General features: G+C 48.7%; 1 protein-coding gene across 1 annotated transcript in view; it reads right to left on the reverse strand.

Moving 5' to 3' along the window:
• Positions 1-784: 784 nt before the first annotated feature.
• Positions 785-25166, reverse strand: part of LOC125719070 (protein MTSS 1-like) — a 28260-nt gene continuing 3878 nt past the window's right edge. The window contains exons 4-15 of the mRNA XM_048993527.1: positions 10776-10860; positions 8290-8381; positions 7928-8002; positions 5750-5907; positions 5237-5344; positions 4811-4905; positions 4295-4481; positions 4126-4203; positions 3232-3447; positions 2787-2933; positions 2398-2536; positions 785-2002 (exon numbers count right to left, since the gene is read on the reverse strand). Coding sequence (XP_048849484.1) covers positions 1581-2002; positions 2398-2536; positions 2787-2933; positions 3232-3447; positions 4126-4203; positions 4295-4481; positions 4811-4905; positions 5237-5344; positions 5750-5907; positions 7928-8002; positions 8290-8381; positions 10776-10860 — 1802 coding nt within the window. The 3' untranslated portion in view covers positions 785-1580. The remainder of the gene's footprint in view (positions 2003-2397; positions 2537-2786; positions 2934-3231; positions 3448-4125; positions 4204-4294; positions 4482-4810; positions 4906-5236; positions 5345-5749; positions 5908-7927; positions 8003-8289; positions 8382-10775; positions 10861-25166) is intronic.

Raw genomic sequence — 25166 nt, forward strand, 5'->3', positions numbered from 1 at the left:
CTCCACTATTACCGGCACCCTTTATAACCCCATGAATGTTTAGAAAAAACTCCACTGTTTGCTGAAGTGCCTTCATCTTGCACGGGAAAAAATGAGAAAAATGACTTTTAATTGAAACAAGTTTATTCAAAGAAAAACAAATCCCTTATCAAGAAATAAAAATTCTTCACAAAAACACATGGTAAGAGGATGGTACTGAGTGCGCACCCCAATACTGATAGTTATGTTTTCTACATTAAAAAAAATCTCCACAGTCGGGGTTTTAAAAGGTGAGGTGGTTTTACTCCGATGTTCATACTGGCCTCACTTCTTCTGTATTGAACCCTAATAGTGAAAATGAATATCATCTCCAGATAATGCTTTTCATTATGTAATATAAATAATTTTATCAGCTTGCTGGAAAATGTCTTGGATGAACACGTTTACGTCAAAGCATCTGGATGCTTCTGCAATCAGTTATGGCCAAACTGTGATGCTGAATCTAAACAGCAAACTGGAATATCTGAAGATGGCATACTCCTTTCTACCACCAGGGGTCAATAGAGAAGACAAATTAGGTTTATAGTTATATGATCGCTTATGTCACGAAGCCATGCAGTATGTACGTTATTATTTGTCACAGATTTTTTTAGCTATATTTGGGTCTTGGTAGAAGTTGTCGACCCAGGGGGGGGGTCAACCAACAACTTTCCTGAAATCAGTATGTCTAAGGTGGGATGTCTGGCGGTAAAGGAGACCTTCTGTTTAAATACACTGATGCGAGCAAAAACACTGGAACCAGTAGTATAGCATATACGTTTAATAAAGATTGAATCACAACATTGTTCTACAGAAGAAGGAGATATACAGCCCGGGGAGCTTAGGAGACGCTGCAAAAGTAAAACTTTATCACATCTAGCATGTAAAAAGTGTGACATTGTATGGAAACACAAGATGGTATTTAATAGTGACATTAAGTTCCAGACATGCACTGTAAGTGCACTATATCCAAACATTTCAACTTTACAGACAGCTTACAGGACATCACCAACAGGGCACTCAAATTCACATGCACTCCATCCCTGGAACGTTTACAGTCCTTTCCCTCACTTAAAACCTCATCAGAGTTAGCACTTCCCCGTATTTGAGTTTTTGTTCAGTCTCTTATCGATAATATCGCCCAGTGATCCTTATACTCACACCGACCTGTGTGGCAGTATGAACATTAAACAACAAGACTGTCAGACCGTAGAGAGTTACCTGCAAAATAAGGTCTGCTTTAAAACTTTCACATAAAGTTCAACAACACACTAAGCACATAACTGCTTTTTAAATCAAGGTCAATGCCTTGTTGATAACAGATTAGGGCAGGGGCGGGCAATCCTATCCGCTAAGGGCTGGTGTATATGCGGGTTTTGATTGCTCACCCCTGAATGAGGGTTTAGAGACAAAACAAGAGAATCAAGCATAAGTTAAATGTCTCAAAGTATGTACACATTCCTGAAAATTCATACATAATTTACAGAAATAGAAATATCACCCACCCCCCCCCCCCTCCCCGTGATTGGCTGATGACACCCTGCTCGGTGTGTTGAAGGGCTTTAGGTTACATGCGGTGTCGACCTGTCATTGGTCATCGTCTTCTTCAGCCTGACCCCCTGGCGAATGGCAAGGAGTATGTCATGTCCCTGAGTTGCAACTGAGTCTGCCCCCAGGCCCGCCCCCCCTGCAATGCCATAGGACAAGCCCCCTGCCGAATCCGGCACCGAGGGGGTCCTCACTGGAATGGCAGATACCCCGACAGGCCGCCTCCCAGGGGTCTTAGTGGAGGGTGTTCTGCGGATGGTGGCCACGCCCGGGGTGGGGTGGGCGGAGCCTCCTGTGGAGAGGGGGCGCCGGACCTGGGTCACAGGGATGTAGGACTGGCTGATGTCACCGTTACGCAGGATGGTGGAGCACTTCTGGAAGTCCCGCCCATCCACTTCCTGTTCTCCGCCAATCGAGAAATAGTCACAGTCGGAAACTGCGGAGAGATGGGGCGAGAGTGAGGTAATTCACTGCAACAGTGCCGCTTGACCTCCTTCTCCTAAACTAGGACTCATTCACCATAACCTTGCCTCTTTCCTCAGTTACAGTGTTGCTGAGATATTGCATCATGTCTCTGTGTGATTTTTTTTTTCCACCCATGAACACAGTCTCAGCAGTACAGACAGCACTGCCCAGAGAAACAGGCGCCATGGTGCACTGGACGCCTGAAGGTCACTAGTTCCGGACCCTGGTCGAGTCTCGCTCTAGAATCTTTACCCAGATCGCTCAGGTATAGCATCCAGCTGCTCCGACAGGTAAAATGGTTGCTAAGCGACTAAATGTAAATGCAGTGTGGCTGTGTGGGTTTCCTCAGCGAATCGGACAGTGTACCCTCTGAAGGGAGGGTGTCCTCCGAGCCGCAGGGGGTTGGGCTCTGGCTGCTGTATCCACTGGAGCCGGAGCCCTGGGGGTCGTGGGGCAGCCCTCGGGCCAGGCTCAGGGCCAGCTCCTGGTGGGCCTGTATCTCCTCCTGGGGAAGGGAGTACAGAGAGGCAGACAGCGCCACCTGGCTTTAGCATGGGCACACTACACCCAGTGCAGTACACTGCAAGTGAGGGTTATTAAACCTCTTAAGCCTTTTATAAAAGCGAACCACTCTTTGCCGGTGAGGGTGTCTGTGAGACTCCGTGAGCATATCTGCCAGACGGCAGGACCGCATGGGCGTGTACGTGTGCATGCATGTGACCACGCAGACCCGTGTAGCTGTGCGCTCGGCTCACCTTGTCGGTGCCAGATGCAGTCAGGGCCTTGGGGACGCCGCCATTCTGTGAGACGGCTCGGCACGTTTCAGCCTGCTCCGGGGTCCGTTTGGGTTTCTTTAAGGTGTTCACCATGGGCTGGTCGTATGGGCCCGGCTTGGCCCAGTCCTGCACAGAACAGGGACCACATACATGATATCAATAAAAACACAACATGCAGCCTACATACGGTATGCAGACTTTAAGCAGGGAACTTTAAAATGAATATAGCAATCATACAGTATGTATAAAATCCACATGAGGTCTCTACACATCACAGCCCACTGCACTGTCGGTAAGCATGTAGACCTTAATCATTAGAGGCCTGTATGTTAAACTCAAATTCCGCCCCACACCCCCCCCGAATGGATTCAGTAAAAATGTCTGCCTATGCAAACATGTCAGAAACACAGGAAAAGCGGCAAACCTTCCAGCTGGGCACCCTGGAGGACGGGATCATGCCAGGACCCAACGGGCAGAAGGGAGTGTAGGAGGGGAGAGGGGCGTGGCAGGTGCCAGGCCACGCCCACAAGGGGGAGGGGGAGGCAGAGGGAGGGGGAGGGACGGGGAAATGAGGCTCAGGATGTCCTTTCTCGGGCGGGTGTGGTGGGGTGGTGGGAGGGTAGCGATGGCATCTGCCTGGCTGGACTCACGAATCACAAACACAAAAACACAGACAAGATACAAACACGGAGCCTCATGAATTACAATGGCTGTATAAAACATGAACGTAGCAAAACTTCAAAATCAGGAGAGAGTTAAAATAAGGACAAGTAGCACTGAGCCACACCAGGGAAAAATGACCAGAAAGCAGTGAAATGGGGTTAGACTGACGACAGCTGAATGAACATGATTACAGCCAATCGAACGGAAACATCAGCCCGTGTAAGGAGCAGGTGCACTGCTGCCAGTCGGACACCAGGGGGAGACAAAGACCGCACAAAGGGCAGAGTAGGGTAACGCGGTTTCCTATTATCGAGCGCAAAAAAGGCTGAATGGGCATGAACTGGACCTGGTTAAAATGATTAATTACTGTTATACGCATCTTGAAGGAGCACAAATGACAGCTAGGTTTAATATTTAGATAAAAGCAGTAATTCTGCGGGCTGATCGCCACTGAAAAGTGCTAGATTTATAGTCAGCAGATATTTATATCCCTTATCAGGTGGAAGGTGGGTGGAATATTATGGGCTGCGCCCTACAAACACAAGGGACACATTTAGACTTGGGGTAATGACTGCAGATCCTGCAGGATCAAACGTGGATCGGTTATGTACTTAAGGCTGTCATGGTGAACCACCTGTAACATGTGAAGACTCACCTTCACCGCTGGGGTGAGGGGATCACCCTCACTGACTCCAGCTCCGGGGGGTTCTGGGGAAACAGGGCTGGGGTACATCTGTGGGAAGCGTAAGGTGATGTGGCGTGTCAGTAAAACATGAGGACAGTCCCCAGTGCTGAGCCTGCCCCCCCGCGGTCACCCTCATCACCTGTGAGAACTCTGGGGGCATGGGGGAGGGCGACTTGGACGGGAAGGCATCCTGGGACACAAAGCCCGAGTCCTGGGATGAGACGCTGTAAAGGCGGCCTGAGGGCTGTAGGGGGACGGCGCCGCCCCGGTGGCAGTACAGTGCAGAGGGAGAACGCGAGTCGCTGCTGTTCACGCTGTTCAGACTGCTGTGAGAGGCAGGGAGGGGTCAGGTGTTGAGGTGGCAGCAGGCTGTAAGGGGGGTGCTCTCCCCTCATTAGGACACAAACAGCTCCTGTCTTCATCCCTCGTGCTCCATAACTTTATGTCACACGCTGGTGGATCCTGTTTAGTTTCACTAGACAGCACTGTTTATATGAGTTCAAACAAGCTAATAAATCACTTTGTCAGGTTACATGTCAGTTTAAACAGGACATAACCAACCGCTGCATATATGCAGTACCTAATCTCTACCACAGTGTGGTGATCTGGGAACACTGAAGTTTTGCCATTGCAGTGGACAGAGACAAATCCCTACCTGCACATGCTGGACTTCCGGGACCCGATACTGGGAGATGGCGGGGGGGTCTGACGGGACCAGGTGTAATCTGAGCCTTTCAGGTCAAGGATAACCTGCGAGGAAACATAAAAGTTCATTTTCTGCCCGGTAAAAAGCGTTTGTTTGAGATGGAACAGCACAGGTGGAAGTGGGAGCAATACATTTAGACCTGAGATTTCATTTAAACATGGGAAGATTTTTCAAATGACTTTAAACTTTCCAGTGAGACGAAACATACAAGTTACTCCTCTGGGTGTGTGTTTGTCAGCTAGAGCTTCTGTGCAGAAGTTTGAATATCTCTGAATATCCCCCTAAAGGTCCAAGAGCCGGTTCCTCCTGTCACTATCCCACCAGCGGCCCACAGTGTAAAAACTGAGGTGTCGGCGACCCCCCCCCCGCCCTGACCTGCTCACTGGCGGGAGGCAGCTTGTGGGGGTCCACAGTAAGCACTTTGAGGTCATCAGTGATGGCCTGCAGGTGGGTGATCTCCCCCAGCATGGCGATCTCCTCGTCCTTTGGCGTCAGGTACAAATGGACAGTAATGTCACCATGCAGGGTCACAGACGCGTGCCTGTATCTTGCAGGACTGTGACCTCTGCCGACCTCTGAAAGAGGAGACTGAGGACCACAGCTGCCATCTCAGCAGAAGCTCTGGGCTCATATTCATTTCCATATTATGTATGAAACCTCAGAGCTGTTTGATTTGCAGGATATATATCTATATATATATATACACACACACAAAATCTTCCAATTACCCTATTTTTTTCAATGCAATTTTACGTTCTAATATATTTTTTGATGATTAATATCTGAAATTGTTACTTAAATTGTTACTTCATTTAAATTTTATTTTCCAGTAATGGAAATGGGATGGGGCACCTGTGTGAGGCGCTCAGCCTGAACAGCAGCACTCACCAGCACGGGCTGCAGCATGGACACGAAGGTGCAGAAGCGCCCCCTCTCCTCCTGCAGCGCCTTCCGCAGGGCCTGCGTCTCCGTCTCCTCCAGCACCAGGTACTTGTTGCTCACGCCCTGCATGGCTCCGCCCCTCTGCAGCCGGAGGTCCCCCTTCCCTGTGGGCACATGCTGAGGTTGGGTACGCCCCGAGATGCCTGTGGGTGTCACGGTCAGGTCAGAGGCGGCCGGAAGAGGCCATGTGCATGTGAGAGGCGGGGCCAATGCAGCACGCTGCCCTTCTGAATCGCTCAAAGGCTGTAATTATGGGTTAGGGGCTGGATCAGGCAGCTCAGGCCAGTCAGAGATAAGGGGATGAGTGATGGTGCAGCCACACATGCTCTGCTCCATGCTACTGCTAACTCTAATGCTAATGCTAACCACAATGCTCAAGCTAACCCTAATGCTAACCCTAACCACAATGCTCAAGCTAACCCTAATGCTAACCCTAACCATAATGCTAAACTTAACCATAACCATAACACTAAGGCTAACCATAATGCTAACCCCGACGCTAATGCTAAACTCATTGATGGCTGCTGGCCCCCCAGCCCCCTGACTCCAGACAAAGTATAAGGCAGCTCTGGATCCCAAATAAGGTCATTTTTAAATGGAGACAATTTTATATAGGACGTCTTAGCATTCCAGGAACACTTCCTTTTCCCCGCATAAATATGCAGGCCGGCCCTGGCCTTATAGTGACGCGTGATACAGCCCTGAGGCATAAACAGCACCCGCATAATACAGCATAGAAATATCAGCAACATGCACAGTGTGTAAGTCACTAAATCGATACACAATGCAGTGTGGACACTTCAGAGGGGGTGAAGGCCAGGCCCTCGAGGGGCCTCTCTGTCTGCAGGCAGGGCAGGTGACGCTCAGGAGTGCCACCATTCAACACGTGCGGTCCTTGCAGTTTGCAGCTCTTAGTGTGTAGGTGTGCGTGTGTCTGTGTGTACATGCGTCGTCTGGCTGCCAAACCGCACATTCGGGCAGGATGTGCAAACACACGGCTGGGTAAACAGACACGCTGGCAAGGTCTGCGGAAATAAACGTTTGCACGGCCGGAAATGAAACACTGCGGAGCGCTGGACGGGGCTGAGCGCCCCGTGCCGAGACACCAAAAAGGGGGAGAAACTCTAAATGATGAAGGCCTGTAATATTAGCAGGCTGAGAGATCTAGACACGATCTAGCTAATCCAGGCTAGATTTGCACGTCTTTTTCGTGCCAGCCCTACATTCCGGATAATCATATATCAGGGGCGTCCCACTGTGTTCCATGGCTCTTCTGCTTCTCCTTAGCCTGTGGATCAGGGCCAGGAACACATCACTGCCACACTGAGGGCCACCTGAACAGCTCCGGCTCCTGGATGCAGCGGCACGTTTGTTGTTTCTGGGCCCAGATGTTTCAAAAATGAAATGAACATCTAGTAAAGGAGTCAGAGGACCACAGATAACTAGCTGGCTTGCAAAACATGTCGCTTCAGCATCTGCAAAATATGTAATCTGTTTATTTAATATTTAATGTAGTGACAGTTTGTGGCCAACAGGGGGCCCCACGCAAATGCATGGTTTGACTGGCGGTAAACACGGTTGCTGCTCAGTTGCCACCGTTCACATATTCTCAGTCTCAGTCTATAACTAACCCCCAAGAGGGAATAACCGGCCATGGGCTTTGCGGAGCCGGCACCAACATAGAGACGCCACAGTTCCATAGACTGAAGTGGCATGTCTGCAGACATCAACCAGTCCGAACTGGGATACAGAGACATCCCTCAGCGCTTGGATTAAACTGGTACCCTGATACCACTGTGCTTCCAGTACGCAATCCCAAAAATATCATACTATAAGGCACATTAACGAGGAACAGCGAGCACATGTCATCTTCACGTTGGCACCTTAGAAAACACACCACAAAATGCACTTAACGAAACTATGAATAGCATGTACTGCCAATCAGAGTTACAAGGAGTAACCTTACAGCTGTGGAAAACCCCTGGCTGAAAGCCTCCAATGAAAGCAAGCAGCCTTCTTACATGAAATGGCCTCCTACGGACCCAGTGCACCACACCCATCGGTGCCCCCCCCCCCCCCCCCCCCACCACTTTAATCGGGCGTGGGCCCCGGGGGCCACATTACCTTTCTTTGCCTTCTTCTGCAGCTTCTGCGTCTCAGAGGATATTTTGCGGATTTCCTGCCGAGCTTTCTTATAGTCTGGAGAGAAATCACTGGATTATAAAGATTGCAGCCAGTGTGTCTTATAAGAGGGGCACTAACCGCAGTTCAGGCACAGCATACCTACCCCCCCTCCCCAGATCCCCAGACCCCCCCCAGACAACCATCTCTGAAACTGTCGAGTGGATCCCTATAAACTTCCCCTGATACTCCCATTCTAGTTATTTGTTTGTCAAATTGGTCATTACTACAGATGACAGTGAGGCGCTTTGCCAGCGAAGCTACACTAAGTAAAGTGAGACCGATGTTAAGTGTCCGGCTCTCACCCTTGGCGTGGTCTTTATCCAGAGCGTTGACCCCCCTTTTCCACTCCTCCATTTGATCTTGGAGCGGGATGATCAGGCAGTCTATGAAAGACCTTTACAAGAAATGCACAGACACATATATCGACCATTTCCGGTTGAATATCATTTTTACATGAAGGGCAACTCAGAGACAGCAATTCACCTAAACCTCATGTCTTATGCCAACTTGGGAATATCATGCTTGCCCACATATACTGGGAAACAAACCCACAGCCAGGGGTGGATTAACATATCTGGGGGCCCAAGGTTGACATCAGGATAGATGCTCAGTTGTTGCCGATTTAACTAACTGTTTTAAAGACTGATGTTTGCTGGGGCTGTAGGCTATAGCCTAGAATAAACCAATGTATTAATCCACCCCTGCCCCCACCCCTGCTCACAGTCCTGGATGTGCAAGGCCATGGTACTACCCACAGGTCCTAAGACTGTATTGTCAGGTCAGTATTTAGAAAATTGGTAGAGCAGGCAATTGAGGGAACACCACCCCTGCAGGGCAGGGTGATCTCTACGCCTAAACACCACCCAGCTGGCAGTCAGTCATAAAGAAAGCACTGCCACACCATGGCTGAGGATCCAACGGTCGGCACAGACACCCAGAGTCAACACGGCTCCCAGCTGGATCACCAGTGTCCTCGTCTGCTGCAGTGTAGCCCCAGTGATACTGGTCAAAAGCACCAGCAGACGCCTGACTAAGCTCACGGAGACCCACCTGTCTGCATGTATTTAAGTGACAGGGACACCAATTTAACTAAGCGTTCCAAGTTTGGGTGGAGCCCTCATGTTTGCCAGTGGCCCAGGATATATCCTAGGATAGCCTGTGCATGAATCCAACCCTGGCAGGATGCCATCAGATCAGCCCGACAGCCAACCCAGTGAAAGCCATCTTGGCCTCTCAGAAGCTTGATACCTGCCCTACACAATCGCTCGAGATCTGCTCCAGAAAACTCCCCACTCTATTGCAAAGTCACGTGGTCCTCCGGTGCCGAGACTGCCCTCCTGAAGTTAAAGGAAGTACCGACATCCATATCTGTGCTGGTCACCCCATACTTTAGCCGGCCATTCCGGCTTCAGATGGACATTCAAGGAACTTGATTTGTCGTGCTGCTATCCTTGGACATCCACGAGGAGGACCATCCTGCACTCTTCTTCTCCCACGTGCTGGTCTTGGTGGAATGGCGACACAGTGGCACGCAGCAAGTGGCCCCCCGCCATTACGCAAGGCCCGCCAGAGATCTGCTGCCTGCTCAGGCGGCTAGTTACGTTAACCGTGGACAACAAGCCGCTACGACACACGGCTAACGCCAAAGACACCAACCCTTGGCTTAAACCCCCTGGGGGACAGTGACAGGGCGCCTTGGCAGGCTTCATGGCCGCACCGGTACCCAACAGGGCGGGGCAGTGACAGCTCTCCAACACCACCCAGCTGTTAATCAGTTATTACTGCCAGCTAAAGAGCACCGACCTGGGGCTTTGAGGAACACTCCCAATCCAAGAGAGGAGAGGAGTGGAGGATTCTACTCTAACTGGCTGCTCCAGTATTTTCTCCCAGATCCAGATCCGACCATCTACCTGGCTCAGCCCACAACCCCCATGAACCGCAGAGTGCCAAGGGTGACACACCTAGGCTTCGCAAACCTCCCTCACCGCCCTACCTGCACTGTAAATAAACAGAGTGACACGGCTCCCGCCATTTCCCAGTCCTTCCTGCTATGTTTAAAAAAAAAAACTTATTTATGCCCAGCAAGAGGCTGAACCTCGAGGGGTGTCCTCTAGTGTGACCCATGGGGTATCTCTATCAAACTGTCACCACACTGTCCCCGCACTGCATGGAGAAACCCCTTAATCAGAGTCCCTGTGGTTTACTGCACTGCCACTGAGCTGAGCTCTAAGATCTGCCACAGCCACCTGCAGCTCAGGCAGCGAAAGGCTAGCAGGAGATGGAGGAATGTTCTCATTAAGATCCCATCATCATCACCATCATCATCATCAGTATAGATCAGGGGTCTCCACCATGGTGCCCGCAGGCACCAGGATGCCCCCAAGGACCACATGAGTCGCCCGCGGACCTGTTCTAAAAATAGCAGCGTCTAAAATTGTATCCAGTTGCTATTCTTCTTTAATCACATTTGCATTTATATAGATTTGAAAATGACAATATCTAAAAAAAAAAAAAGCATTTACAACATGTTTATTATACATGAAGTTTAGATAAATTTAGGAGGGCGTTTCAAACTGGTAGCCCTTCGTATGGCTCAGTACCCATGAAGTAGCCCTCAGTTTCAAAAAGGTTGGTGACCCCTGCTGTAGATGCTAATCGATCCACCCCAAAATATTTCCCAAAAAAGGATCCTGATGAGGGATTCCCCTTTCATGTTAAAAGGTACAGTTAGTATGAAAAAGGCCTGGATTGCTTGGACAGCTGCTGGGTGAGAACGTGGGACACTCACGCTGAGAACTTCCGCAGCCTGGCCTCTATGCTCCTGTGTCGCATGCACATCCTAGTGAGAGCTGAGCCGATGTCCCTGGTGCCGCCTGCAAGGAGAGGGGATACAAGCGTCACACACGGTCTCATCACCTGACGGCCGGCGGATAGTAAACTGGGCCGCGAATTCTGGAACGTCGACTGCTCTGTTACGGGGAGCAGATCAGACTGACTGAATCTCAGGGGATCAGAGCTCAGGTTCGAAGAGGATCGCCACGATCTCAGCGTGAACACAAGGCTCCACCAGAGAGGGGCATAGACTCCACAAAGGCCATGTTTTCGCCTGCAATCACCTCCCCCCCCCACCCCAAGCAGCGGGAGATCCAGCCACATTACCTCATAACTGAAACACCCCCCCACATCACAATTTCTTCACACCCTTGTTCCTCTCAGCAGGGTGGTACAACTTCAGAGGTCAGCTGTATTCTCTCAGTGAGATCCACTATCTCATACTGACAAAAAACAGGCCAGCAGGGGGCATAGCGGTTATCTTCAAGTCTTTCACACACACACACACACACACACATGCAGTGTACATCCGTGTCGTGAAATGCTTTTCCACCTGCTTCTTGGGTTGTGCTTAAAAGGAAACGTGTAATATGAAGAAAAAACAAAAGAATATTAAAAGGTGGACAAGAATAAATGAGATTAAAATAAAATAAAACAGCGAAAAAATACAAAAATAAAGAGCAATGTCAATAATTGTAAAACAGCCTAGAATTAAAAGTGCGAGATGATATAAAGTTTGGAAAATGGGCTGTTAGTCATGGGGAGTCCTCATTTAGTGTACAGGCAGCCTGAGGGCAGAAGCTTGCTCTGAGTGTCTGGGTGTTGGCCTTCAGGCTGCGGTAGCACCTCCCTGACCGTGGTTCCCAGAAGAGGCCGTTTGTTGGGGTGGATTGAATCTTTAATTATTTTCATTGCTCTGTCCCTGCACCGCCTCCTGTGGCTGACCTGCAGGTTAGGGAGTGCACACACAGGGCTGTGCAGTCCCGCTTGGTGCAGTTCCCAGGTGGCAATGCTCCTAGTCAGGATGCTCCCCACAGTGCATGTACAGAATGCATTCAGAATCTCGGGAGCCATCCTGAGTTTCTTAGGCATCCCGATGAAATGGAAACACTGGCATGCCTTATTGATGAAGGCCGCTGCTTTGCACTGCCTATGTCAGGTCCTCCATGATACGGACAACCAGGTATCTGAAGCTGGCCACCATCTCCACAGGCGCCCAGTTCATCATGCCTGGTTTCTCCATCTCCTTCTGGTAGGCCGTTTCACCATTACTGAAGATCCAGGCGACCACAACAGCAAACTTGGTGAGGGTGCTGGAGTGGGGGGGGGGGGGGGCTCTCTGGTGGATTAAAGACACGGACTTGGAACTTGATGTTGTGCATTTGTATGTCCTGCTGCGTTACGTTTCATAGTAACGTTCCAGCGTAGTAGCTAGACCACAGTGAATAATAAACCAAATAAATGCATATAAGAAAGCCCCCCCTTAACTTGCCAAACAGAGAGGAACCCCCCAACCCCTCCCACCCAGGACACAGCCAAAACCACCAAATACAGGGACAGTTTCTGTTCCACTGCAGTGTCCCTCACCAACAGTGACTGTCCTGCTAACTGCAGACACTTTGCACTTCAGACAGCTGATATCCTATAACTCTTCCTCACATCAGTCCTTATGCTTCTTTCATTCTTTCTGTCATTATTTTTAACCCTTTATTGCACCCCATGCTGCTTTTCACTGTATGTAGACAGTCTAGAATAAAATTTATGCAAGATTTCATGTGTACAGACTGGCAAATTGTCTTGAATTGCCTTGCATGCTATATGTTATACCAGGGCACACCCACCAAGACAAATTCCTTTTATGTTTAATATACTTGGGCAATAAATATTATCAGGAAACTGCTAAGAAACTTCAGTCACAGCACAGATGAGATGGAGGACCTGGCAAAGCAGTGAACATGGGCGTGTTTCTCTCTTTCAGATGGATATTTTCATTGGGGGGGTGAATGAGGAAACCACAGTCAGTCAGGAAGCTGTAAAGCTAAACCGGATGACAGAAGAGGGCTTTTCATGGCACCTGGGGTGTCCCTCCCCCCTTCTGGAAAAGAGAAGCTTTACTGCTGGAAGCAGAGATGGGACCCGGCAGCAGAACTGTGGTCAGTCCTGCCCTATGCGGCCTAGGACAGGCTCCAAGACCAGGATAAGAAGAAAATGGATGGATGGATGGATGGATGGATGGATGGATGGATGGATGGATGGATGGATGGATGGATGGATGGATGCTGCAATACTTCCGTCCCAATGAAAACCATTTTTTTCATCTCTGGGCCATTAATCTGCATGTCATGTAGGGATCAGTTTTTACTTAATCCGTCTTCAATCTTATCTCTTCAATTATCTCTCTTTACAGCTCCTTTGACCTTCTGATCCTGGTGGTCAGGAAGATCATTCAGCTCTGCCAAGCAGCGCAGGCCACCCCCATCACCCTCTGGTGCCATTTACCCCAGGAGACCCTAGTGTCCCACAACATCGGCCTGGTGGATCACGCCTGGCGTGACCTCACCAAAGGCTCCTCTGCAGTCGACCTCACCAAAGGCTCCTCTGCAGTCAACCTCACCAAACGCTCCTCTACTGCACCTGAACAGGAAGTCAGCGGGAAGGCGTAAGCGAACCAGCCAGGGAGTTTCTGCGGAGACGGCAATTCCTGCGAACGCCGCCTCAACCTGCCTTTTCGCTCTCGGTGTTTCCATCCAGGGCCAAACCAGGCAGTCCCTCGCTCTCTCTCTCTCTCTCTCCCCTCTCTCTCTCTCTCTCTCAGCTCCTGCATCGCTCACACAAGCAGTAGACGCTCTTCGACTGACACCATTTTTGGATAAAACATGCAATGCTACCCTTTATCTATCTTTGTCACACATGGTTTAGACAGAAGGTAAACTACACATCATGTGACCTGCAGAGTGACTAAACACACAGACTAACGCGCCGCCTGCACCACTCCCAACTCCACTCCTACTGTTGTGTTCTATTTAAAGGTTCATTTCTAAATCCCAACAACCCCCCCCCCCCCACCGCTATAAATACCCCTCTACTATGAGTGGTTGCCTGGGTGCCTCCTGAAGACATGACCTTAATAAATAGCAGTGACAGGGGTGACTGCTGTTTCTGCATATCTCGGACCTGCCTGACCTGAGCCTGACCCAATGGGCATGGTTCCCTGGCTGGAATTACTTCGGAAGGTGAAAGTGACAGTATAATCTTGTCCTTTGGTGTGACAAATGGTGGCTTTTGCCATTCAGAAGCTGCCATGGCCAGGATGGAACTGAAAAAGATCCTCCTGCCCCACGTTTGTGAATTTCCCTGGCTCTGCATTTCCTCAGCTGGTGGGGGGGCACAGTTTGCACTGAGGAGTCTCCACAGTGACCTGTGTGACCCCCCAGGACAGACCAGCGCCAACCACCCAGCCCGTACGTCCAGTTTGGGGGCAGTTCTGCATCAGTGGGTATTTTTAAATAGTTTAATATTGGAACCTACCCAGTTTGTATCAAGACAGCCTTTTTATGTGACTTAATTTTACCTAAAGAGTACATCATGCAACCCAAGTAGACAAGATCTTCTGGGACAGAGTGCTGTGGTGACACTGAAGAGTCTTATTAGCTTCTGGCTTTGTTAGAAGATGTTCTGTAGCTTCTGCTCCAGCGCTGCTTACACCTGTACCTGGACATTCACTGGAAGCTCAGCCTAGCTGCACTTACGCCTGGTCCACTCCTAACCAGCACGCACTGTATGTCTGCAGTGTGCTATTCGCCTCACTTGTACGTCACTATGGACAAAAGCGTCTGCTAAATCATGTAAATATAACGAAGTTCAAAAATCATCAGAACTAGTGATCTGAAGCGCTGTAAGCGTGTGGAGAATGAACCACCGATCATAGCTGGTCTGATCAGAATCTGGATTTGCTCCAGGCCTCCTCATGTGATTTGGTGGAGTACGAAAATATAAATGATACTTTTAGTGGCCATGTGTAGGCGTGGGTGCATGTCCACAGGAGCTCTTCTTCCACACAGCCCATCCTGCTCTCTTATGCAACAAACGCTGGCCTGGACCCCTACCGCTCCCCATAATTTACACTCTTCACCCCAGGGTACTATTCTGACCACCCCCTGACGAGATCAGGGAATCATCCTCTGCATTCTCAGTGCTTGAGTTTTTGCATTTCAAGCATTTTTACTGTTTTTTTTTAATTCCCCCTAGAAAAATGATTTTCTAGTAAACATGTGCTAAAATACAGTTTGACGGAGAGAGACATTGGTTGTTTCCTGTTATTTGAGCAGTTTGATGGAGTAGCATGTCCAGATATTCTGCTATCAGCTTAACATCTCACACCACAAGCACATGCACCCTTTGATTCAAAATGCTAAATGTAAACATCTATCATCTGTGTGCATCTTGCAGCCCGAACAAGGCAGTATTTGTCTTACAGTATATGATCCAAACTTGGTACCTACAGATCTGACACAAAAACCAAAAAGTCCTCATAAGCCCCTTCTGGGATATTAAACCAACAACCTTTAGGTAACAAGCCCTGATCCAAACCCTGACGCAATCTACTACATTTACGGGAAGCTATTCTTTGCTGCTCAACATCCAATGTAAAGAATTTCGCAGATTTTCAGCTCTTAAAAAAGGCTCAGATGTTTAGAGTCAGTCCAGCAGCTGCTGTCTGGCCATCAAGCAAAGTGCTGACCTCCTCTCGCTTTCGGAGGTAAGGGAGGAGGCTGTAATTAGGCGGCGTAACGACGGACCGTTTAAAGCCAGAGAGAGTCACATGCCGGAAAGAGCTGTGTGTACCCACACTCCAGGTCCAGACCTCACATACTGCACCTAAAACAATCCAGCCACTCCGAAAGCAGCTCCTGTGGGGGGGTGTCATGCCATCTGCATGTTACCACACACATCACATTCTGGACTCATTACTACGTGACTGGGCTTCTAAATGATGCTCTTCATGTACAGCCAAGGTCACGCAGCAATCTTATAGTGCTGTGTTGTTGGAGTCCCCATGCAAACTGACACCTGACTGAAAGATGTGACGTTAAAGATTCACAGGGATGGAAATACTGCCTGCTTTTCCTTACTGAGAAATCACGTGGTGAGATCTCTAATGCAATGACACCCTATTGACAGCATGTCAGTTTAACAAACTGCCTGTTCCCACTCTTGCAGCACGTGGTTGAGAAGAGCCCCATTCATTCCTGGAAAATCCTGGACTGTGAGTTTCTCGGTTAGCATCCGACAACAAATCCGAGCTTCTTGTCTCTGGGCTGCGATTAGGTTGGGGCTCAAAACAGTGTGTCATTGAAGAGGAAAAGGCCAAAATAGCCATTTCCACCCAAAACTGAGGAAGGAGCTCAGTGCCAAAGGGCAGACATGATCAGATGTGTGGGAAAACGGCAGAAAGGTATTAGATGATCTGGTGGAGACTGTCTCTAGGTGTATTTTTAATCAGTCTGCAGAGAATCTGCACCCCTTCCCTCCTTAAAGCTGAGGTCATCTACTCCCTGGGCCACATAGACAGGTGGCACTGCTGTGTGGCCACGCACCACAATCCTCCCCAATACCTGGGATCCTCAGACGGACACCCCGTGGCTGTCAGGGATGGTGTGGCGGCGGCCAGCTGGCCGGACAACTTGTGGAATGCAGACGGACACAGGCGTGGAGGGGGACGGGGGGGGGGGTCGAGACCCCATCGCCTGCTGGTGTGTCGCCATGGCGTCTGAGCAGTCTTGACATTCCAGAGGCCAACCGTATTAAACCAATAAGACCCGAGGGGTTGTGCAGCATGGTGAATACAGTCACGCCTAAAGAACGCTGGTGACTGCACTCCATGACGGACCAATTAGATCCGAGTGCCAGAATCACACTCACTGGAATCCACACGCGTTGTGATGGTTTTCCTTAGACCAGCCTGCAGCCATGGCGCACTGACACATTCCCACGTCCTTCAAAATCTCCAGTTTATGACACCTGCCCCACCCCGACAGTGTCCACCTCTGCTTGTTCAGAGCGACTGCACTGCGAGCGTGCAGGAATCTCAAAGCCGGGCGTGGATGTACAGCCAGCCCCACGCAGTCAAACCCAAATACGCATTATGTCATCCTGCACGCAGCCAGCGGCCGACCGCGGTAGCTTACAGTCCATCGTGGCGAGCGTTGAATTCAAGAGAACACATGAGACTGCATGGCTGTAATCATGCACGCATTACAAGGTTTCAGTTCCACACAAAGTGAACAGTAGCGTGTGGAATGATGCAAGGGACAAGATGAGATCACATTATTCTTATGTCCTTTTTACAAATATAAACTAGTCTTCCTTTATAGGGGTGTATAAAAACAGTCTGTCTGACTGTTGCTACCTCACACCCCCAGTGTTAGGGGCTTGAACACAACAGCCCTATCCCTTTAAAGCCATTCAGTGTCATTTATTAAATTATGGTTTAACAATCCCTGTCACCCTCTGCTGAACAAGCAGCTCGGACGTGGTGTGTGTACATGCAACTAACTGCTGGTCACAGGAGCCCAACTGACTGAGCGGAAATGGATTGACTCATTCCCCCTCCCTTGTTCACTTGGTGCCTCATTTCCACCAGCTCGGTGCCGGTGCTGGTGCCGGAGCTTTTCCCAATCTGGCACTGGTTCCACATGTCTCCACCAGCACAAAAACGGCCCTGGGCCAATAAAAACAGCTCCAGCAGGCACCACAGAATGCGGTACCATAACGTCAGCGAAAGCGGGACGGGCTGTGGGGTCCAAACCTTCTCTGTATCCGGAAAATTCAACCCACAACCGATATAGTTAGTCTATTAACGATGCTGGCAGTGAAACGACTTGCCAGCTTATTAGCGGAATAAGGTTACATCGTTTTTTTATTCCGAGAAAAATGAAAGACCGATCTGCTGGCCAGATTTAATAATAATGTATAAATATATTGCAGGTCAAATAAATAAGATATTATGGCCTTTGAGTGGCAAAGAAATTATGAGGTGGACAGCAAAGTTCAGTTTTTAACATTACTGCCTGATGCTTAAAAGAACAGCGGTAAAACAGCAAGTAAGAATAACACACACAGATGGGGGAGCCTATGGAGACAAAACATCATAAAATAGCTTAAAATAGTATGGGCTGTATTTGCTGAAGATATTTTACGTGAAATATTAACTCCCACGAAAACACTTGCATAATTCACATAAATGATGTAGTGTTACATCATGTTTTTTTATTCTATGAAAAACTGAAGTTCAATCTGCTGGCAAGATTTATATTATGTATTATAATAAACTATAAATATGTTTAAGAATAAAGTATAAATATGTCAGGGGTTGAATAAATAAAATATTGTGGCATTCAGGTGGTGAATAGATCATCGGCAGACAGCCAAGTTCAGTTATTTGCAGACTGTTATTACACGATCCTTAAAAGGACAGCGGCAAAACAGTGAGCAAGAATAAACTCACGGAGACAAAGTGGATACAGGCAATGGAGACAGGGCGCGACGAGTCATAGTCCAGGAACATTTATTTCGGTTTGGTAAATAAATTAAAAAAAAAACTTTACTTTTTACTTTGGAACCAGTGGAAACGCAGGCTGGTTCTCAAAAGGTACCAGCCCAGCACTAGCTCCATGTTGGTGGAAACGAGGCCTTATTCTACCCAGAATCCCCCTTTTCTGAGGGTCAGGCTGGAAAAGGTTTTTGGGTCCTGGGGTCATTGCCGATTTGCCTGAATGCTCGCTTTGGTGAGGCAGAAGCTCACCGCAGGTCTGTTCGGGATTTTGGATCTTGAGTGATATGGTTCAGGCGTCAGGAAGAGCACACGGCCAAGAGGGTCCTGGCACGCGCAACTGGACCGGCATTCCTCTGAAGACCATAGGAACACCAAGGCTCATGCTATCCAACCCCCTACAACCCCACAACATTCAATCAGGACTAAAACAGGTGGAAAGAGAAAAAGCCCAATGGCCGAATCACAGAGTGCTCCAAAGAGTGTAGGTCTAGGCCCTACATCCTCGGTGATGTGTTCCCACACTGTACATAAGAGGCTGTGACAGATGACATGCTTGGGTCTGTTTGGTTTGGTTCATTCGGTTCCATGTTGAGCCCAGTTGGTGCAGGATATGATCCCATTTGGTCTAGCATAAAACTCCGTTTGAGGTTGTACCTAAGCCTGTTCAGTTTCGTATCCGATTCCATTTGGTTCTGCATGGTGAACAGCAGTGAGCATTACGGGCCAAAACAAGCAGGTTATCCTCAAAGCCATTCTGTAGCAGACCTGCTCCCACCTGCCAGGTTCCTTTACTGGATGTGGTGTGGAATGATAGACACTAGGGAGGGTGGTGTGTGGTTTGGTGGGTTAACACTCCATAGCCGCGAGTGCCAATTTAAATCCCAAAAAATACATTCCGATGTACTTGTACAAATTGCAAATAAAGATTCATTTCATTTTCTATTTTTTTGGGAAAGGCATCACTGCATCTCCACCTCATTTCAACATGACCCAGTTTTAACGAGAAGGTCTCAGGATCTTCTGCTAGCCCTTCGTGGGGCACAGCATCCCTCTGGCACCTCACGGCCTACCGGATCGAGGGGAAAGCTGCTCATATTTAGCAGAGCCTAACAGCAGTATGGTTTGGGCTGCCACCATAGACCCCCACAGGGAAACCAGATCTATCCCACAATGCAGGCTGTTCATCAGCCCCCTTCCAGCCAAAGGGGACTGCTTTCCAGAGCAAAAACATATTCTCCAAACCGGACACGAATGAGTACCTCGACCCAGATTCAGTGGCCGATAGTTTAGCAGGCCCAGTTCTCTGGTGAGGCCATGGAGAGCCTCACCTGATTGACTCAGATCTGGGGGCTGCTCAGTGGCTGCTGTGTGGACCACAGGCTCGGGAAGCGGGGGTTGGAAGCAGGCTGCGCCCCCCCTGCCATTTGTGGGAAACAGTCCCTTTCTCACTGTGCCTCCTCAACCACGGAGACAAGGCCTCTCTGCCCCCAAACTGCCCGAAGGGGCCCCCGTTTCCATGGCAGATGGCTGGAAAGGTAAAGGGCACAGACGGCCCCCTGCTGGCTGAGTACGGGGGTTCATTATGTCGTTATGAAGTTGCTGTCTCTCTCACAGCATGACTGAACGCCTGCGTGAGGCAGGAGTTACACGTCAAAGTGTCCACCGCCGACAGCCATCCCTCTCAACGTGATGGTAACACGGCCACAGTTTTTTGCGGAAACAACTGCCGGGACGATGGCAGCCACCAGTAAAGACATGTTTTATTTACAATGACTCCAGGGGAGGGTGGGGGGCGAGTTCAGCAAAATGAAGCAGCCGTGGAGTTCGCTTTCATTAGCCAGCATCTAGTGCTTTCCGCCCAAGGTCCTCATTGCCGATGCAGACACGGTAAATAATGCCGTTTGATTCCCACAAACGAAAGGAGTCTGGCGGGCCCGTGGAGGGGGGGGAGGCGGGTATCTGATGGTGGGTTTCATCTGCGGCGGGTGCCGTTTAATTATTCAGCTGCACGTTAGGCCAACCCAAAGCTTAAATAAAGTGTAAATCACCTCACCACCTAGACACGACACAAAATATGACATCCGATCACATCCTCAGCCAATGCGGCTTCAAAATGAACCAGCACATGCAGGAGGTCGTGAGCAACAACTTGTCTACCCAAGAACAAAATAAATTAAAGTTCTTATAATGCAAGCATGGTCAAACTCTAACCAACACCTGAATTAAGGCCACTTTAGTGTGCTAAGGTATTGCACAATTCTCTTGTGTAAACAAAAACGGGCGCCTATCGATAGTAAAAATGTGTTTCCCATCGCAAACACCCAGTTTTAACGTGTCAAGGCTCATCTGAATTCTAGAGTAAGAAATCACCTCCAAATCTGATAAAGCAGATAAATATCACTGTGAGATTTCCTCCCACTGAAGCCGTTAATTCGAGTTGCATGCAAATATTTTACACTTCATTTAATGATTCTTAATCCCTCACTAACAGGAGTTCATCTGGAGGTCTGAGAAAGCTATTAACACTTTGGGGTAAATGGATTCTCTCAGTCTCGGAAAAAGTATACTGACGTTCTTCTGTGCTGCCAGCCTACGTGAAATTGAGCAGAGTGTGTTGTACAGTTTCCAAGCCCTTAAAAAAACAGCTAACGATTAAAATCCTTTCCACACCGTGGTCGAAAACAGTTGCACTGAAATACCCGTCTCGTCACTACAGGGAGTGCGATGTCACTCAGCGGTTGGAGCGAATGGTGGAGAGCAGCTGCTCAACCTCCACATTACCCAGACTTCCTCTTCAGGTCCAAAAATCAAAAAATGTGCTAAACAGACAAGATACCTCCATGATGAAATGTGGACACCAACTTATTTACAGGCAGGCAAGTTATTCATTCTAAATAACTGAAGCATCTGCCAAAATAATCAGTAATTATAATTGAATTGTACTTAGAACTGTACTTTAATTAGAACTGTATAATTAAAGCCATGCCATAAAGCATTTTTTGGTGACTTTGGGTGGTCTGTGCACTGCTATATAAGCACATTTTTTACGAATAATAATAATAATAATAATAGATACTGTATTGATCCTCATGGGGGGGCGGCATGGTGGTGCAGTGGTTAGCACTGTTGCCTCGCACCTCTGGGACCCGGGTTCGAGTCTCCGCCTGGGTCACATGTGTGCGGAGTTTGCATGTTCTCCCCGTGTCGTCGTGGGGTTTCCTCCGGGTACTCCGGTTTCCCCCCACAGTCCAAAAACATGCTGAGGCTAATTGGAGTTGCTAAATTGCCCGTAGGTGTGCATGTGAGAGTGAATGGTGTGTGAGTGTGCCCTGCGATGGGCTGGCCCCCCATCCAGGGTTGTTCCCTGCCTCGTGCCCATTGCTTCCGGGATAGGCTCTGGACCCCCCGCAACCCAGTAGGATAAGCGGTTTGGAAAATGGATGGATGGATGGATGATCCTCATGGGAACATTGTCCTTACGCCTCTGTCATCTTGCTCTCTGTAGGTGAGAGTAAGCTGTCCACGAAGGGCAGCCACCTCCTGCAGCACCCAGGGAGTCGGGGGTTAAGGGCCTCGCTCAAGGGCCTGCAGACGTGCCAAAGCATCACAGGCACAGAGGCTTAGCCCACTGAGGCGCACGCTGCCCACCACGACTCAAAAGTAACTGGATGTGACCGGACATATTATATCCACAAAAGCCAGCAAGGTGCGGTAGCCAGCCAGCTAATCACATCTATGCTAAAGCAAGACATTAGCCGCCCATTCAGCACCCGTACCAGGAAGCACCAGAAAACTGGTCTGGCACTAATCGGAATTTTATGTAAGCTACATGGAAGGATGAGGTGCTTACAAAGCTACCAGTTTAGCCCAGATTTATGATAACAAAGAGAAAGTCCTCGGAGCATTCTGGGTAACCTGCGTCCATGAAGCTCAGATGTCACACACTACACCCGTCGTCAGAACTGAGAGAGGAAGAAAGGCAAATAAGTTCCCGTAATGAATACCTTTCATTGCTGCTAAATAAATTCTGACGTAGGCAGTCCATGAAAAAGGGCGTTATTGACATTCGTAGCTTTGTGTACACATGGCTACAACAAGCCATTGTCACGTACAAATCACCCAAAGGCAGGGCAGAGGAAGTGTGCTGTAATCAGCAGACGCCAAAGCGAAGCGATACTTTGGGCGTGCAAAAGGTTCAGCGTGGTTTGAGCTAGCAGCTAAGGGAAGGGCTCCATAAACACAGCAGAAACGTCAAACGTCACACTCCTTAGACAAGAAGCTCAAGGCCGAAGAACCAGTGTAACAGGCTAAAATCACTTACTCCGTCCAACCTGGTACTTCAATGAATATAATCCAAGGGAATTTCTCTACTGTTGTTTCCAAGTTTCCGAATAACAGCATTAAAAGAAAAATCGTCTTTCAGGTACTATCGTTATTTACTGGCATGTAAGATCTGGATAAATTTTGGATCATGGTTCAGCAACAGAAAGCTCAGGAGTAGCTCTTCGGTGTGAGGAGGTGAGGGCCACACACAGCTTTGTAGTGTGATACATGATTATACCCAGCATCTGATAACTGGCTCGGTCCACCTTCTGATACTTGGTTGGAGCTGGCTTCCGATACTTGATAAAACCCAGCTTCACAAAAGCTGCCGGCAGTCTCTGGCGGTACCAAAGGCCCATGGGGTCGGCCATCTGTACTGAGCCCTGCTCCTCTTCTCCAGCTTGCTTGCCGTCTGTCTCCATGGACGCTGAGCTGCCATGAGTTCCTTCCCATTCCAAAGGCGTTTCCATGGAGTCAAGTGCAGCAGATCCCCAAATGCAGGCAGGTTTAATGCAACCATGCTATAATGACTACAGGATCTCACACAAAAGGACATAAAGGATTTGGGAACCTTATCAGGCTAAATGTTCACTTCACCCATGTGGTCCTCCAAGCCAACATAAAGGATAAAGGGAGCAACATTCCTAAAAATGGGGATATCTTCTTGGCATGGGTTCCATGGTGATAAAGGGCCTACAACAAGAGCTTCAGGATCACCGATGATGAATGGCGGCAACAGGACTGATGAGGAAGCTTCCAATGTTAGCTGATTCCACACAGAATCCAAGTGCCATTGTGATGTCATAGATCTCCTTCGGGGTCTATGACATCACATCACCCCTAAACAGGGGTCGATGACATCACTGCACCCCTAAGAGGAGGTCTATGACTTCACAATGGCACTTGGATTCTTTGACCACCAATAAACTTAACCCTGACCCCTAAACTGTGTTTCTAACCAAAGGCTATAAATCTTACGGAGACAAGTGCGTACAAGAGGACAACCTCCAAGAGGACAAGTGCGTACAAGAGGAAAAGCTCCATATTAAATTACTGAAACCCAAAGTTAAATGCCAGCTGGACTAAACTCATATGAATTACATAGCACTCCTCTGGTCTGCAGAAATGTCAGCGGCGGACAGTCATGGTGTATCTGTACTGGCTATCACAACAGTAGCAGAACTGGAAGCTGACAGGTAACGCAGAACCAGGCCCGTCAGCTGACATGCGGCGGTTCCATTAAACCCTGGGCTTTTCCACTTGTACCCTATTGCTGGACATCCCCCCACTTCTGCCAGCAACAACCAATAAACAGCGAGGGAGGTGAGAGTGCAGCTTCCTGGTGCTTCTCCTTCTGAAAGAGCACAGAGGATGCGAATGTCGTAGTATTTGGGGTCACATCACCTCAGTGGATCGGGAAGACGGAGCATGACCACTTAGGGCGAGTTTTAGCGCAGTCTAGCAAGTCACCTCTGGCCCCCAAACCCCCGATCTGATCACACGCAAAGACACCTCCACTCCACCCCACCTCTGTATGGTGGCAACATCCAAATGAAAATAAAACACATTTCAGGCAGCAGCGTAAACAATAGCGCCACTCCTGAAACCTTAAACCAAGCCCTTTGCGTTGCTGCTTCCCCCCCCCCCCCCCCCCCCACCCCAAACACGTGAAAATAGCTCTTGCGTATGTCTCGTATTTTCAGCCCTCTGTGCGGCAACGCGTCCCGAAGGCAGAGAGGTGTCGCTGTGGGGTGGCGCACTAACATTTACGTGATTATGAAGCTGGTGAGAGCAGCAAGTACCACTAGAACAGGAAATGTAGACAAAATGGGGCGGGATTGCGAGCTGCATGCGCTCAGTAAGACCTCTGCCAGGTGCTGGCATCGTATGATATCAGTCATTTAAGAGCAGGGCTGCACGATAACATTGCATATAAACATTGTTTATAGAACAAAAGAGGAGATGAAATTATCCAAGGAAAACTAGTATTTACTTAACTAGTAACTAGTGTTATGTAGGTGGAAGTGAGAGTAAAGGTTCATGTGTATTCTATTTTATGTATTTATTTTGATCTGCTTCTGGTTTTAAGTTTTTATAAGCTGCCGAATCAAAAAAACTAAGTATAATATTATAAACTAAGTGCTCTGTCTCCATTTTTGTCTCCTTAACAGCTGCATTTCTCGCCAGTCTGCGTGTGTACATGACTTTATTCTCGCTCGCTGTTCTACCGCTGTCCTTTTAAGGATCATGCAATAAAAGAGTCTACTAAAAATTAAACTTTGCTGTCTGCCAGTTGAACCCTGCAATATTTTATCTATTTGACCGGTTTTTAATTGATAATTAAATCTGGCCAGCGAATCGATCTTTCGTTTTTCACAGGATAAAAACACACGATATAACATTATTCTGCTAAAAAGCTGGCAAGTTCCAAATTCTGAGACCAGCTTTTCTGTGCTGGGGCCATTTTTT

This window comes from Brienomyrus brachyistius, chromosome 23 (genome assembly GCF_023856365.1).
Source record: "Brienomyrus brachyistius isolate T26 chromosome 23, BBRACH_0.4, whole genome shotgun sequence".
NCBI lineage: Eukaryota > Metazoa > Chordata > Actinopteri > Osteoglossiformes > Mormyridae > Brienomyrus > Brienomyrus brachyistius.